The sequence below is a fragment of the Melozone crissalis genome, unplaced genomic scaffold (genome assembly GCF_028551555.1).
Source record: "Melozone crissalis strain CALT ecotype California unplaced genomic scaffold, PUWL_Pcris_2 ptg000006l_1, whole genome shotgun sequence".
NCBI classification, from domain to species: Eukaryota; Metazoa; Chordata; class Aves; order Passeriformes; family Passerellidae; genus Melozone; species Melozone crissalis.
Genome location: NW_026535784.1, coordinates 41,965,462 through 41,982,012, shown reverse-complemented (window position 1 = coordinate 41,982,012; position 16,551 = coordinate 41,965,462). Strand labels below are relative to the sequence as shown.

Here is a 16,551-nt window from a genome sequence, read left to right as displayed (position 1 = left end):
GCCCTCTGAATATCCTGTAGTTTTGTTTCAGCCAGCAGCTACTTCACATGAAGCACAGCTGAGGGACTGGCAGAAAGAAGCATGTTGTCATTTCACTGGCTGCTCTTGTTGAAAAGTGACAAGTGTGGAGAAGATGGCAGCACCCTATGTATATCAAGGAGCTGGGAAGGGGAAAAGGAGGTATAAATTTTACTTGTATTTTTTTCCACTCTTTCCTGTAGCTATCTTAATTTTTTACTAGGTGTCTATTCTGTAAGGCTCCAACATTTCCAGAAGAGGTTTCTTAGTTTGAGGTCAAAAGTAAAGTTCTTTGCTGGCAGAGAAACCCGGTTTGCATTTTCCAAGGATGTGTAAATTTTATCTTGTATCCAAAAACCAGAAGAGGCAAACATTGCATGGCACAACCATATCAAAAGTAGTGCTGAGGCTTTCTTTGGAAATGGTAACAGCAAAACAAATAACTTTGCTTTGATGCTGGCCATGAGGTCAAACAAAACAGGAGGGAGCCTCTAGCCTTAGCCCAGCTAATTCCACACCCTGGGAGCACAAAGGGGTGCTGCCTTGCCCCTCAGCTGACACAGCCAGGCTCCTGCAGCCCCTGCATGTTCCCCCACCTCTGCTCTGCCACCCAGCACCGCAGGAGGGGATCCCAGGTGCACACCAGAGTCCCTGGCACTGCTGATCCGCGCTTGGCACAGCACAGGGCAACTGCTGCCTCTCCAGCAGGGCCCTATTTCGGGAGCACGTGGAGATGTTCCAGGAGCACCTGGAGTGCTCCACCTGTAAATGCAGATCTGGTAACATTCACATTTGTTTAGCTGTGTCCATCTGGGCCTTGAGGTGCTTCCAACAACTTAACTGAGCTCCTCATCAGCTTTCACTGTACCATCCAGTATTTCTCTGCAACACTTTTACAGTGGAAATAAGGCTCTCCATGGGAATATATAACTGTCTGCCACAGCAGGTATAGCAAAGCACAGCTGAACTCCTATTCTTCCCAGCTCTGCAGGCAAGGAGTTATTAGGATGACATAGGATGATTAGGAGACATTAGGATGTGGCCACACAGACAAACAGGTCTTTATACAGAGAAGATTCCTCTTTCCAACAGCGCTGTCTAGTATGTGAGGAGTGTGTTTTGGAAGAGCAATAGACTCTGTGAGCATTCAGTATTTTTGCTCAGTAATATCAGGACGTGGGAAATAATTCTTATTAAGATTACTCCAACATTTACTAGGAATCATACAGATTTAGCTGGATAGAATAAAAGATATTTTTGCTTGTACCACTACACAGTGAAGAAAGTCGACAGTATATTTCCAGAAAACAGCACTGCAGTCTTAATGGAGAAAACTCACACAAAAGTTCTTTAAAATTGAAATCATGCCTGAAGTGAATTTAGACATTGAAATTCTCTGTGAAATATCATTTTCAATGTACAAAAAGGAAATAAATAAAGGATGAAATTCTTCAACTAATGTTTGGCAGCCTGTACCTGTTGTGCCCCTGGACAGGCAACAGAACAAGGAGCAGCATAATGCGTAATCCAGATCACTGACAGAGGAAAGGTTAAGGCACATGAAAGCTCAATCCTTTTGTCCTTGCAACACTCCAGAATCCTCTCATTTTTAATGCCTTACCTTATTTTCCACCGGGTCAAAGTCCAGTGCTAAGACTACTCCCATCTGCCAGTCAAGTAAACTTGTGTAATCTGTTCCATCAAAACTGATCTGGCGGATATCTTGGCCATTTGCAAATAACAAAAATGGCTTAGGACCTGCCGATTAAAATTTGCCAGTATGTTAATTGCACTAAGTTCAAACTGATCTCTAACTTGCATTACTTCTAAGTAGTGTGTATATAAGTCACTGTAAAAGACAAAATGCGGAGCAGAAGCAAAAAGAAATTACAGCAATTTTCCTACACTCGACTTGCCTAAGAAATTAAAAATAAATGTGAATATAATTTTACAGACTATAGCATATTTTGACTGCCAAAAGGGCAAAGCTCATTTTTAAAATCATCCACAAGCATTATATTATTTACTGTCAGCATCAGTCTCAACATTTCTGACAAAAGGAGTCACTAGTCCTGCTGCATTTCACACTGAGTGCCTTAGCCTCGAGGCAATCATCTACATTTCACAGCATTAGCATAAATGCCAGAATAACTTGAATTTGTATATGGAGAAGTCTTTTGTAGTAAAAGCAAGAAAGATACTTCCCTCCAAAAAAAACCCCAAACCTAGCTTTCCCCTGATTTCAGGCACAAATCAAAAACTTCTTTTTCCTGCTCTCTCTTTGGTAATTGCTTATACCTTGCTGATCACCAGAATCTGCCCTGTTCTCAGAAAGAGCAGAAAGGTCTGGAATCCAAAATTGCACATCAAACACCTCAGCTTCCTGGGGCCAGAGGGGGAGAAATATCCTAATATGGAAAGTCCTTTGCAGACTGTTCCCTATCCTATTCACCAAATGGAGAGACTTCAGCCCCAGCTCTGTAACACTGGGCAGCAACCATGCCCATATTTATGTGAAGGCACAAACCCCTGTGTACTGCAGGACAGGCCTCCACAGTAAGGGAGCCCAGAGTGAAATGGTGAAGATGCATCACAGATTGAACTTTCTGTGAAGGAGACAGAAGCATGTACTCGTGGTTGTTCTGGTTTATTTCCAAAATAGGTTGCCTTTCCTAACAACTAATACTTCCCAAATTTCACAAAGTAACCTAAAAACAGCGCAAAAAGGGATCCCAGTTGATCCACCCTAAAGAACTCAAAAAAGGATTTACTTTTATTGGCAGAAATATGCAGGCATACCAAGACACCAACCTATAGCAGTGCAGTGCTTTCTGTCTCGCTGAAGCTTATATCCAGGAAAACAAGAACACTCCCAGGAGGATGGGCTTAAGGAAGAGCATATCTGACTGCAGCCACCATTATCTGGAGATGTACAACCTTAAACAGAGCATTTGTAAAATTTTACTGTGCCGTTCTAAAAGAAAAATAAAATACAACAAAATCAGAGGTATAAGAGAATGGTTCACTCTGCTCAGGATTTCTACAGTGCAAATCATCTCAGTGACTGGTAGATTTACCAAAAGGCCTCCTGCTGAAAGCAGAAGCCTAGAGAAGTGAAAACAAATTAGTAGTAACTCGATGTTGCGTTGTAACACAAAGTGGGAGGGTGGGATATGTAAAGAGAGAGGGTCTTTCATGTATTTCAGAGAACTCTTCTCCCATGCAAATATCATCCCATCTACAACAAAGTAATAAATTTGATCAGACTTTGGACTCCATGCAAAGAAACAGCAAATTCATGCAATCATCCCCCCAGAAGTTAATTAGGCTAGGATGACAAATAGATACTTTCTAAGAAAACAAACCAAGATTTCACGTGAAAAGAAACCATTCTTTTGAGGTTTATTTTTTGTTATAGTCTCAATACCAACATGAACTAGCAAAACAGAAATAATGACTGAATCTACGTATAAAGTATAGTCCACAATATGAAAGAGATTAAAAGGGAAAGAGGATTTTTCACAGCATAAGGCTGTCAGTAATGGAGCTATCTTGACCCCTACGACTGAAAAGATGCAGTTGAGAAGCTACATTCCCCTGAATTTGGAAAATTGCTGAAGTGGGGAATTACAGATAGAGTGTGGCAGCTTCAAGTATTCTGACTGCAAAAATTCCATTTGTGGGTAAATTAGAGTGACTCTGGACATGGGGTGCATGACATCAATAAAATTACCACCTGAGCCTTAATTTTGTATGTATATGTCCTCTCAAGTATAAATTTAGATGTCTCCCACAACAAAAACCTGAGACATGTCTTGATCTGTGCTGACAACAAAAGAACTTGGCCAGCAAATATTGGATGTTGCTGCTACTAAAAATCTATTAAAAAAGGAAGATGAATACTGCTCATGTCAGCACTCAAATCACCTCACATTCTATTATCTTGTGCAATCATTTACAGCTGCTCAAAATGAGCGCAAAACACCTTCATTCAATTCTGGCTCTTGGTGCCAAGAATGAACAGAGCCTGGCAGTGACTTCAGCTAAGAAAAATGTTCCTTACCTGTGCATGTTTTGCCATCCACTTTGAGCACAGATCCTTCTGGACAATAGCAAACAGGGCCTTTAGATGTTTGAAGGCAGCCATGACTACAGCCAGTGTCATTACTTGTACAGGTAATTAGCTCTACAGTAATTTAAGGAGAAAAAAAAAACCCTAAATGATGATAAAAATTTTTACTAAGCCCCCAGGGAGAGATGTTAACATCTTAAATAGCAAAAGAAGAAGAAGAAAAAAAAAAAAAAAGTAGGGAAATTAAATATATAAATAAATATAATTGTGATGTTTAGAGTACAACACTTCTGAAATCTTTATGTGGTTTGTTATGCTGTGTTTCTGTTTTACTTTTCCAAATTTTTTCCACACCTCCTCCTAATTACAGCCAAGGAGAAAGCCAAAATTGCTGAGTCCTGAAGCCATTATACTTATCAGGCTTTAATTTTTCAAAATACTCGAAGATTTGTTAGCAAAATAGAAGTTAATTTTGAAAAATTTCTTTCTTGTACTTCATCAAAAATAGATCAGGTTCTAAAAACTACAAGGAATGTATACTGAAAGAATAAATATAAAAGACCAAGAGAATGAGGAAGAACCACTTTCCTACTACTCCAAGTATAAAAGAACTAAGATCAATCAAAACAGGAGATGGACCTTCCAGAAACAAAACTATGTTCCTTAGTGTCAATTTTAGAAGTTATAAGGGCAAAATCATCTGAGGACTTGGCAAGAGCTTTCCTTTACTTGCTATTAGAAATATTGCAGTGCTAACATTTTTTTTTTAAAATTTCTTTAATGCAGTTTCACAAGATGTGCTCCTTCCACCTTCTGCACTGCAGTAGCCATCTCTTTGTCCCAGTTCTAGTGCCATATGACTGGAACCAATGCAAGATTTCCACAGCTGCTTCTATGAATCAGCAGCGCCCTTTGGCCTAAATGGTGCATAGCTCTTGCAAATATTGCTTCTGCAGGACACCTGCATGCTGGACTGGAGTGTGCCAACCACTCCAGCACAGAGAATGGGGTCCAGAAAATTCCTTCTGAATTTTCTGGCTTCATCTAAAGCCACCAGAGCTTGTGGCTTTAGATGAAGAGCTTCACAAAGGGCTTGGAGAACAAAGTATCAAAATCTCTGGCCAGCATTTGGACTTCTCATCTTGTGTGTGTCTCTCAAGCTGCATAGTTGGTGAACATCTGCCTTGTGCTGCAGGTCACACAGTCCATCCTGCATCCCCAGTCTGTGCTAGAAAAACATTATTTTCTATCTAATTTGAGCCACCCAAAATGCAGGCATACAGTTCAAGCTGGTCATCCAAAGCAGGACTGAGTTTTGCAGTGTCTCGATGTTGTTTTGGATGCAAAGTGATATCCCATCTCCCAGTAACCTCTGGCTGCAGCCCTGCCATAGTTCTGCTGCAGTTGGCTGCCCTCTGCACTGTCACACACACCCTGGACCCCCACTCTGGGTCACTGAATCCTGCTCCTGGATTCCTCTTGGTAAAAAGGAAGAAGTGGCTCTAACAGAATCACAGAATATCCTGAGCTGGAAGGGATCCATGGAGATCGTTGAGTCCAACTCCTGGCCCTGCCCAGGAGTCTTGGAGTCTAAAATAGACTGACTGCTAGAGCCTTTTAGATTCTGTGGCTATATTTACTCTCCAGTAGTGATATTTAATATACCCTAGATCTTTATCCTGCCATGATCCACACAGAACTTGTTAGTGTGCACTGGCACTCTTGCTTAGGCCTTATACCAATGTTTTATTTCAAATAAACAAATTAGAAGGACCTTTTTCTATGCATAAGCTTCACTTCAAAAGTGACTGACAATATTCCAAGACCTCAAAACTTGGAAGCTTTTCACATTTTATGTTCTAGACTTACTTCAGAAAGGCTTAATTCATTTGCAGGCTGAGCATACACATTTAATTCCACTAATGTCATACATATTGGCAAGGCTGTCAGCCCTGATCTGAAACGAAAATACATGATGCTGTGAGCTGCTCTTTCAGAGACTGGGCAAATCCTTAGAGAGTGAGCCAAATTCAGAGACCACATTTAAAAATACATAAGTGCTGTGTCACCAGGCCTAATCTGAGAAGAGGTCTCTGTGGAGACCTGAGTTGTTTCTTTTTTCCTCCTCTGAAGAAGTGCACATAATTTCTCACGTGTAACTTCTGCTTCCTTGAATAGGACACCTGAAATCAGTTCACTCACTTTAAGCTGATCCTGCTTACATAACATGGGATTGGAAGCAGCAATGCAATACACAAAACTTTCAGCAGTTCCAGCGTGAAATGAGGACTCTCTCCAACAGGAGACTCCAAGTGTTTGTGTATTTCAGCTCCTTACCATGGCACGTTTTCCTGTCAGGCAGCAGAACAAAGCCTCTCGGGCAGGTGCAGTAATAGGAGCCAGGGATGTTCACACAGCCTAAAGTGCAGCCGTGATTCCAGAAGCCACATTCATTAATGTCTGCAAAAAAAAAAAGAGAGAACTTGTTGTGTCAGAATAACCTCATCAGCCAATGTTAGGGAATAGATTAATGAAATAAAGTAATAGTCTGAAAAAGTACATCCTTTTTTTTCATTCATTTCACAAAAGTGTGTTTTTTCTAATGAACCATAAGAAAACAAGTTTGCAGACCTCATTCAATACAGTGTTAAAAATCTTCTAGCAAAATATACTCATGCTCTGATGCCTTTTCATACAGATTCCAGTGCCATTTAAATCCTGTGCACATCCAAAACATGTACAATAGACACTGTCTTAAAGCAAAAGTTCTTTTTAAAAATTTGGGTTCAACATGACTTAAGTAAAAGCCTCAGAAAACACAAGTGTATTAAAAGTTGAAATTCAGAAATCAAACCTGAGAATTTCCTGAGAACTGGGAGGCTGATGCTCAGGCAATTTTGTAAATCCTGTGAGCTGGGAATTCTGGTGCCATTATGTCTTAAAAAATCTGGTCGTGTTGTGAAAGAGAGGCTTTAAAAAGTATTTTGTTATCTATTATTAATAGAAATTTTAGATTTTTAATAAAACAATCCAGATTAAAATATTTAGAAGCATGTTAAATATTTATGTCTTTTTTGAAATTATACTTCAGACAGATTTCTTGTTGCTGGATTATTCCATGTTTCACCTTCAGTGGTACATCCAGTTTCATCCTTCTTTTAAAATTAAATTAGCATACATAAGAATTCCTACTTGTCTGAAGCTCCTTTACCCACTCAGACTAGGACCAAAATTTCTCACAAGAATAACATCTGTGGCACTTTCACAGGTCTTGTTTTAAACTCTTTCAGGCTTGGAAGGACACAAAACTTAAATGGCACACTGAAATTTTTAAAAGCTCATAGTAATTTTTCAAACTCAAGATACTAAGTAAAAGAACAGAAGAATTTTTTCATGTGATAGAATAAAGTGGATGAGAAATTCATGTATTACCTTCACAAAACTGTTTATTTCGACTTAAAATAAAGCCACTAGAACATTTACACCGATGAGTCCTCAAGTCTGGCCTGCAGATTCTTCTTCTGCACTTTTCTCTGTTCCAATCACAGATTCCTTTTTCTGAAAGAACAATTACAGCGTAGTTGTAGTAGACTGGAGTTCTTATTGTATTAACCCTCCAGTAGAAAGAGGATGAGAGATGTATTTTCTTGTCAACATCTGCTTGCTCAGCCAAGCTGAGGAACTTCTTATTAATGCAAAATAACTTCATTTTTTTCCATTGGTAAAATCAGGCAAAAAACAGTCACTGTAAAAATGAAAGTACTTGGAGTACTATGAGTAGGTGTGCCCAAATGATAATTTTGAGCTCTATGTCAGCACAAGCGGATTTAGAGAGAGCATGAACTAAGGGATGGTTTGGTTTGGGTCCATACCTAGAGTGACTATGAAAGGGAAAATTCCAGTTTCCTATGCCCCCAGTCCTGCACAGTATTATATATTACTTTGTAAAACACTCAGGAATAAGAACAACAGAGAGGAAGCATGCATGCAAAAACGAGAGAAAAGAGAGATTTTTTAAGACCCAGCATACAAAGACTGTTGTTGTTGTTGTTGTTATTGGGGTATCATTACCACATTACTACTCATATTATTTAACGAAAAAGATAATGGCAGATTTTAATGACCGTGTGTTTCATTTGGGCAAAAGGTCCATTTGGCCCATTTTAGAGAATCTTTGTATTGGTGTGGCTCTATGAGAAATACAAGCATTATAAATGTTGAGTTCAAATTTCAAACTCAGAACCTTTCTTCAAAGGAAGAAGAAAAAATACGCCCAACAAGTCCCCAGGAGCCTTCCCGTTTCTCCTCCTTCCCAGGGAAAGCTTCTCCAGTTTCCTTTCTCATGAGAAGGATGTGCAGAGCCTCATGTCTCTGCTCAGCCATCTTTCAGGGCTGGTGCTTTTACAGGTATGCAGCACTCATTATTTTATTTTTGTCTCCAAAATGGTTATTTTTGTTTGAACTGATGCTGCTGAATGTGGGTGCTCAGCCACACAAAATGCTGTCTTTGCCCTGGGCTGTGTGTATAAGACATCACGGGCTCGTACAGGCAAAGAAATGAGTATGTCACCAACTTTCTTCTGCTGTTTCCCATTCACAGACTAAACTCCAAAAGATGAAAAAATGCATAATATTTAAGCTCCAAGTTTATTTTTCTGCCAGCCACAACAGAGAAAACATTGGCCCCTTGGTGGAAAGATAGATCACATCTATAAAATAATATATAATTTCCCAGACAGTTTGGCTACAGGCACAGACACCTCGCACATATTTGGTTAACTGGTTAAGTCTCCTCTAGCAAAGGTCATACCATTAAATCCAAAATTATGAATGGATGACTAGGTAGATATTATCTACATTATTTAGCATGTTATTTTTCAAGAGGCTAGAATTTTGTGTGGTTTTAGGTGGGCCTCTTGTTTTGTAGAATTAATTTTAAATTGGACACAATCTTTTTCTACTGCAATGGAATTGGGAACATAAAGTAATAGAAAGTCTAATCTTCAAATAAAGAACTCATTAGAAAAAATAAAAGTGTAAGTGCATGCAACCACAAAGAAACAGAATCAACAACTGCATCATATGCTTATCATTGTTTCTGATTTTTCTCCCCATGGTTGTACCATTATTGATCTAAGTGGCCTAAAAAGACCTAAGACACCTTGGAGATACAGAATAAATAATAGAAGCTATAGTTTTGCCATTTGGACAATCTCTGGAAGATAATAATTCTTAACTACTATTAGAACTCTATGTAGCCATATCGATACAGAAAAATCCCAATCACATTTCAAAGCGTAAAGAGAGTGGGGACTAAATTATGAATCACAAAGTCTATAATATAATATTTTCTGGAAGAACACCATTACAAACCACTCTTACTAACTTATTTTTGTTTTGCAGGGTTTTTTCCCCTCCCATCACCTGTTTTGCATGCAAATACATATACTCAGATATTAGCCTGATGCCTGTATTTCCTGTATTTCTGTAAAGAAATAAAACAAAATTTCTCAAAAAAAAAATTACAAGAGTACTGAATATCATTAATCTGTTAGGAAAGATTCTTTCAAAGAATTCCAGAGGCAATATTTGAGTTTTTAAGGTATTTCAGATATTTTATGAGCCGTTATTAAAAGTGACACACCAAAGTTGTTCTGTGGGGTACAGCAAACCCATAGATGAATTAATGCTCTTCCCTCTACTAATTGGCCCTGACCAATCCAAGGAAGTAGTTTGAAAGAGAAAGGGAAGAGGGAACCTGAGGAATTTAAGTAGCAAAGTAAATAATTCAAATGACAGTAAAAAAATCAAATCATATCAGTTGCACACTTCTCCTAAATTCCCTTTTCATCTGAAGGAACTCACTAGGTATCTGCTTTAAAGAAGGCTTGATAATTCACAGCTGACACTACATTGCAATGTACATTTTCTTAGCTTGTACAGAGCATCCAATTAGTCTAGGTATGCTTTTATCTCCAGGTTTCTCTGTTGTAAGATCAGCTATAAATCTCATTTGAACTCCAGGCTCATTAGTCCTCCTTTCATCCCTGTTCTTGCATTGGATAAGCCAAGCAATGCACATACAAAGTCCAAAAGGTTCATCTTAAGCTTCTTTCTTTCTACTCCACCACTTCCCAGACACTTTACAAGAAGTTATTTGGAATTTTTTTTAAAAAGCCTACTGCTGACAACAGTATCGTACAAAAATTTACTAAACATGTAAACAGCCTATCGTACAAAAATTCACTAAACATGTGGGAAATATACATCCATTTGAGAACATTGGTAGGTCATATATTAATAAAAGCAGAGAAAGGCCTTTTCCGTGGAAAGAGAAATGCTAGAAAGCAGAATGCTCTGGTGGAAGAAGTGGAATAAATCTTCTGAGAGAGGAATAAAGGCTAAGCGCCCACAGTCACTGAAATTAAGCTGCACATTCTTGCCCTAGTTCCTCTATGTGAGAGCACCAAACGTGTCAGCAGAAAAAAGTGTTTCCATTTGCCAGGACAACCATTTTTCCCAAAGTAAGGACAGAACAAGTATTGTCTCTGAATAGAGACTCCCTGTGCTTACAAGGGTAAGCTTGATTTCCAGGAACACAATCTTCTGCATCTCAACACGTCTTGGCACTGCAAACAAAGTGTGTGAGGGGGAAAGTTCCTTTGAAGGTTTTGATTTTGCCACTCAGACCAATCTTCAGAGGGCACAGCTGTTGGCTGGCATGAAGAAAGACAAAGCCTATTTTATAGTAGCTATTTGGGAATAGTTCGAAAAGATACATTTATAGTTTGATTTTTGATCATATGAACTAAAACAAACACTATATTCTCCCCATGTCTCTATATTTCTGGGAATCCATGGCTGTCTTCCCTTGGGAGCTGTGCAACCATAGCTTGGCACACAAATGCCTCCACACTCTATGCCCCATTGCTCTTACCCAAGCAAAACTGGTGACAAAAGCTATTCCATTAAAGCAAGAATGCTCTGCTCCCCAGAGACTATGGGACAAGACATTATTTCCCTGGACATCCCTCACTTCTTACTGCCTCAGCAGGAATCCCCAAGGAAGGTGAACTATTGATAGCCAATTACCTTCATTTTTGGATTCACAGTGAAAGGCAGAGAGATGACCAACTCACACTGTGGACTGCAATTGGTATCAATTAAAGAGGCAGGAGTCTCTTATCCTATAGTTGTTATAGCAGCTTCAAGACTGTCTAAGATCTGCTGACTTTTAATTGAATCATTTCACTGTGATGAGTGAGCAAAGCTGAGACATCCACTTGTAGAACAAACTGTGTGCTTAAAATCCTTCGCTGCCATGATAGTCAGACTTGTTTACATGTGCTTTAGACTAAAACTTCCAGAATGAAGCAGAAATTTGGTGAGGATAATGCAGAAAGAGGGTTAAAAATCTGTATGCTTTGTGCATTTAGCAGGAAAGCATAAAAATGTCTGGGTGTAAAGAAAGGCAAGAGAATGGGAAAGTCACATTTATCTGCATGTGTATATACATTAATGAAAGAAGCAGTTCATGCTTGGCATGCTTCTACCCTGATACTCAGCTGGAGCTGCACACACCAAGTGGAACTGTGGACCACTGAAGTGAAAAAAAAACTTTTTCCTTCATTTCACTGAGGCCTGGAATTTTGCCAAAGACAATTCTTACTGCAGAGAATCAGAGTGTATGACATTATTATTCTCACGCATAGCAGCATTACATTTACTTACCCAAATCCTGAGAATCAATCCTTGCACCTGGCTGCTTAAATGGATGTACTATTTTTATCTCCACTGGTGGGAAAAATGATGGTTTCAGGCTAATTGTGACCACAACATTTCCAGTATATTTGTTGGCTCTCCATATCATGCCAGACTTCAAGTCTGAGTAGTACAGGTGCTCAGCAAAGAGAGACATACCAAGCAATTGATGTCTACAAGAGAAGAGAGCAAAGTGGCACATTTCATGATCCCTACATATTTACCCACTCAAACATTTTCTGAGTGCCTAGTTTAGTCAGGTTCACTGAAAATTACCTTTTTAAAAATATTGTATATATATACACACACACACTATAGTATCTTCTATATATGTGAATCAGAGAATCAGAAGAGGTGCAGAGACATTACCAAAATAATTCAGCACTCAATCCTGCTTATTTGCAAGAAATAGACACAAAATGGATAATCTGCATTTCTCACAGGTTTAATGATCTATTGGTCAGGACTGACTTAACTGAGAGATATCCTGGGTGTGACCCTGCTTCTGGTGAATCCAGCAACCATAATGGAAACTTGGTCTGTTCAAGGAAGTAGGTCAGATAAGTTCCACTGTTTCCCAATATCCAGTGCCTGCTCTGACAATTCTGACTGTCTGAGGAAATCAGGGTGGAGATGGCATGGTAGGAGTAGGGCACTCCTAAAGCCCATCTTCTGCTGCTTCTCCTATCTCAGGAATGTAGTTTCCATTCACTGACCACAGTTACAGCAGCTAGCAGAAATCACAAAAGCATCAAGTTTTAAATAAGAGAGAAACCAGAAAAAATACTGAAAAAGATATTTTTGTCTTCTGCTTTCCAGGAAAACATATTCCAGGTGGAAAAGAGAATCCAGATCATCCAGGCTAAATTAATACCCCAGTGAAAACAACCAACAAAAGGGAGAAAGGGGGGAAAAGTAAGGAAAAATCCAAACTGATTGCTGGCATTGGAGGGAGAAGCCAACTTTGTGTTCCTCATGTGAAAATGGTGGACCACATATTTAAATAAGCAGACCAGCAGAACTTAATTTTTCTCTACTGTCGGAAATCTCTTTTCCGCACATGGAGACCCAAGCATACTGAAAGACTCTGTGGTGACGGCCTTTTCCTGATCCCCTCGCTGGCCCCGTGGCCACCACAGGCACCTGCACCCCTGCACAGCACGAAGACCAGAAGGACGTGGGTCTAAGAGCCCCCTCACTGTGCTCAGCACTGGCACTGGGGCAGGACAATGCTCTTGCACAGCATGGTTTTCTCCACATCTGCTGGTGCTTCTCGGAGAGCCTGAGCTCAGGGCCAAGCCTCCCCAGGCTGCAGCTAAGGAGGACAACAGGCTTAGATGAGGATGGAGTTCAGTCTCCTGAGCACAGCTCAGACACCTGAGCTCACCCACTGTGACCTTGGATAAATCATTTAATCTCTCCTTTCGGCTCCTCTCTCTGCAGAAAAAGGCCACTAATAAACACTCAGAGAGGATTTCAAAGGATTAATTAGTTATCATTTGTTGAAAGCTTGGAAGTTGGAGAGTGCTGAGTGGCAATTATTATTCTCATAACAGCGACATTTTTTTCATTTTCCTATCATTAATGTTACATTTACAGTCACAGGCCATTTGCATTACACTTTATACTCCTCATGTTGTGGACTGACCCAATAAAAGGGAGGATGAGGGAGAGAGCTTAATTGCATCCCTGAAATGAATGTTTTATTTCTGACAAGCTGAGGAAAACTCACCGGACAGAATTTCTGAGGAAACGAACAGCTCCACCGTCATAGTCACATGATCTAATGTGGGAAATCTCTTTTCCGTGGTCATGTTGGATCCAGTAGAGCCTTGTGTCAACCAAATCTAGTGAGATGGCCTTTATTTTTTCTGTAGTTTTCAAGATATTTATCATATCACTTCCACTGAGGGACGCTCGGTATATGCTGGAAACTGTACCATCTGAAGACAAAAATAACAGCCTGCAGGCAAGAGAAGCATGTTCAAAAAACACAACAAAACAAAACACCCCACAACAAACAAACCCTACATTTTCAAAATCACATCGCAGCTACACACTCTTTATAAAGTTATTTAGTTGCTCCTGTATACAGAATTTCTCTGTATGGTACTAGAGCTACGAGTACTGCTGGAGGTAGTAGAAACTAGTATTACTAGAGGTAGTAGCAATTTCCCTCAAGTAGGTCAAGCAGGAATCAGCCCAGCTTAACCACAAGGCACTTTTGTCTGTCTCTCTACTTTGTTCAGACATGCAGTCAAGGAACCTGGAATTACTTCTCAAATCTATGGGGAGCTCCTGTAAATTTGAGGAAAGGCAGATCTGATGTCCTAGCCCTAAATCCCACTGAGATGCCAAGATTCCAAAGAGTATTAGCAATTCTACTATCATCAGAAAATTGGTTTATGTACAAATGTGTTAGGAATGGACACAAGAGTCTTAATATTAAAATAGTTACACACACCTTGAGCAGCTTTAATGCAAATTAAAAGTGATAACAAATAAATGCTCTTGCTAAACAAAATAGAAACATTTCAAATTCTTCTCAAGTTTGCTTTTCTTTTTTTTTTTGCAATGTTAATGCGAGAGGTTTTTGTGTAAGGGGAAATTAGCACGGAGACACCACTGCGATGATTCACACTGGTAACCCTTGAGGAGGCAGACCTCTCATGTGAGCATGGCTCTCCATGCAAATTACTTGAAGCTGAAAGGAGCATCTCTATGAAGGCCAAAGTGCTAGTGATGCTAAGCAGCAGCAGTGAATTCAGAATATTTGGAGACACTGATAAAGAAACAAGGGAAACAGCAGCAAACTGTCAGTTTTGACTTTTTTTTTTTTCCAGAAAATATACTAATTTTTGTTCTAAGTGTGCTGAGTCTGGAACACAAGTGACTCCCAGCATTTGCAGGCATCATTCCCTTTGCTTCCCAATACTGCTTTCCTACCCAGAAATTTTGCTGAAAGAGGGTAGATTGAGATTGGATATAAGGAAGAAATTCTTTACTGTGAGGGTGGTGAGGCACAGGAATAGGTTGCCCAGAGAAGTTGAAGATGCCTCACCCCTGGATCTGTTCAAGGCAGGTCAGATGGGACTTTGTGCAACCTGGTCCAGTAGAAGGTGTCCCTTTGTCTGGTGAGTGGATTGGAACTAGATGACCTTTAATGTCTCTTCTAACACATTTCTATGATTCCATGAAACCACAACCATAGTACTTTACATATCTGGGGTCCATTGCAATGAAATTACTGATCCCTATAAAATTACCTTTGCTCAGCATCAATGGTGATCCTTGTGGGACGACCAGCAGCTCTCAGAAGAACTCGGCGTTTCTTCCCATTCATGTCGGTTGCTTCTATGGTTCCTTTCTGCCTGTTGGCCCAGAGAATGTCTTGATTTATCCAGTCAATAGCAAATCCTGAAATGCCTTTGTCTATGTAACATAGTCTCTGTAAACAAGAAAAAATGAGTTGACAAGTGGAATCCTAATGACTACTCTAAACTTGGCTTTTGTTACAGGGAATAGAAGACTCAGCTGAAACTTTCCCATTCATTCCTTTGCCTGCTTTATTTTCTTTCAGACCTATAGCTGTTTCTCTTTCTTTTTCTTTCATCACTTTCATTTGGTTTTTGTGCTTACACATAGCTCCTCTGAACTGAGTGACTCCTTGCAAAAGGAGAAACTGTTCTGCACAGGAAATATTCTGGATTAATATTTAGCTGCATTTTTTGCATTTGGCACACCATGCAGCACCCAGGCCTGTGCTGTTACAGACGGAAGTCTCCTAACTACTGGACCCTGATCCCTTAAAATCAGTGAAAATACATGAGTGAAAACTCCACAGAGGTAAATGATACTGGCAGTCTCTCTCAAAGAAAACAAAACTCTCACAGCAATTAAGTTCAGCCAGAACAGCCTGTCTGCCCTTCCTAATCAGCCAGATGCAATGAACTACACAGATTTTTTTCTGAACAAAGAATAAAGTGCTAATGGCATTTATGCAACCATAGAAACCAATAAAAGGTTTGAGAAGAAATGAGTAGGAATCCAAGCACATTCTTCTCATAGCATTTGTGTCAGCTTGTGTTGCAATAATCTTGAAGACAATGTTGTAATGCCAGAGAATAATCTATAACTGATAGAAACATAAAGTCTACACAGCCTTAATTTGTTTGAATTTCCTCTCCTGCATTTTTAACTAAATCCTCTCCTGCATTCACGTGATCCACAGAAAATACTGTATGTCCTGAATGTGAATGCCAGTAAAACAGCCTGGCTCAGGGTCAGAACCATTACAAGAGCAAAAGTAAAGTGCTAATTGATGAACAGTAAAGGCAGAACTTTACCCAAGGAGCAGGTGGTTTCTACAGAGGGCTTTACACATTAACCATGAGAATTCCAAAGATCTGATTACTTTACCTCTCGTTTTGTGCCATTTAGATTAATTCTTTGAAGTAGTCGCCTTTCAGAGTCTACCCAATACACTTTCTCTTCTATATAATGAAAATCCAGAAGTGTTGATGGACCTGTATCAGAAACCAATATTTCGTGATTTGTCCCTTCAGTGTCAATTCTAAAGATGGCATTTCCATGGCTAAAAAGCAGGAATGGTGCTGGGTCTGGTGTGGAGAAAACAAAATGAGACCAATTAATTGATAATCATTGCATTTTTGTTGCATTAAATTCTCATCAGTTGCATA

General features: G+C 39.6%; 1 protein-coding gene across 1 annotated transcript in view; it reads right to left on the bottom strand.

Moving 5' to 3' along the window:
- Positions 1 to 16,551, bottom strand: part of EGF (epidermal growth factor) — a 57,439-nt gene that overhangs the window by 27,822 nt on the left and 13,066 nt on the right. The window contains exons 3-11 of the mRNA XM_054292574.1: positions 16,271 to 16,470; positions 15,118 to 15,299; positions 13,584 to 13,814; positions 11,822 to 12,024; positions 7,523 to 7,648; positions 6,428 to 6,550; positions 4,082 to 4,204; positions 2,830 to 2,955; positions 1,640 to 1,776 (exon numbers count right to left, since the gene is read on the bottom strand). Coding sequence (XP_054148549.1) covers positions 1,640 to 1,776; positions 2,830 to 2,955; positions 4,082 to 4,204; positions 6,428 to 6,550; positions 7,523 to 7,648; positions 11,822 to 12,024; positions 13,584 to 13,814; positions 15,118 to 15,299; positions 16,271 to 16,470 — 1,451 coding nt within the window. The remainder of the gene's footprint in view (positions 1 to 1,639; positions 1,777 to 2,829; positions 2,956 to 4,081; positions 4,205 to 6,427; positions 6,551 to 7,522; positions 7,649 to 11,821; positions 12,025 to 13,583; positions 13,815 to 15,117; positions 15,300 to 16,270; positions 16,471 to 16,551) is intronic.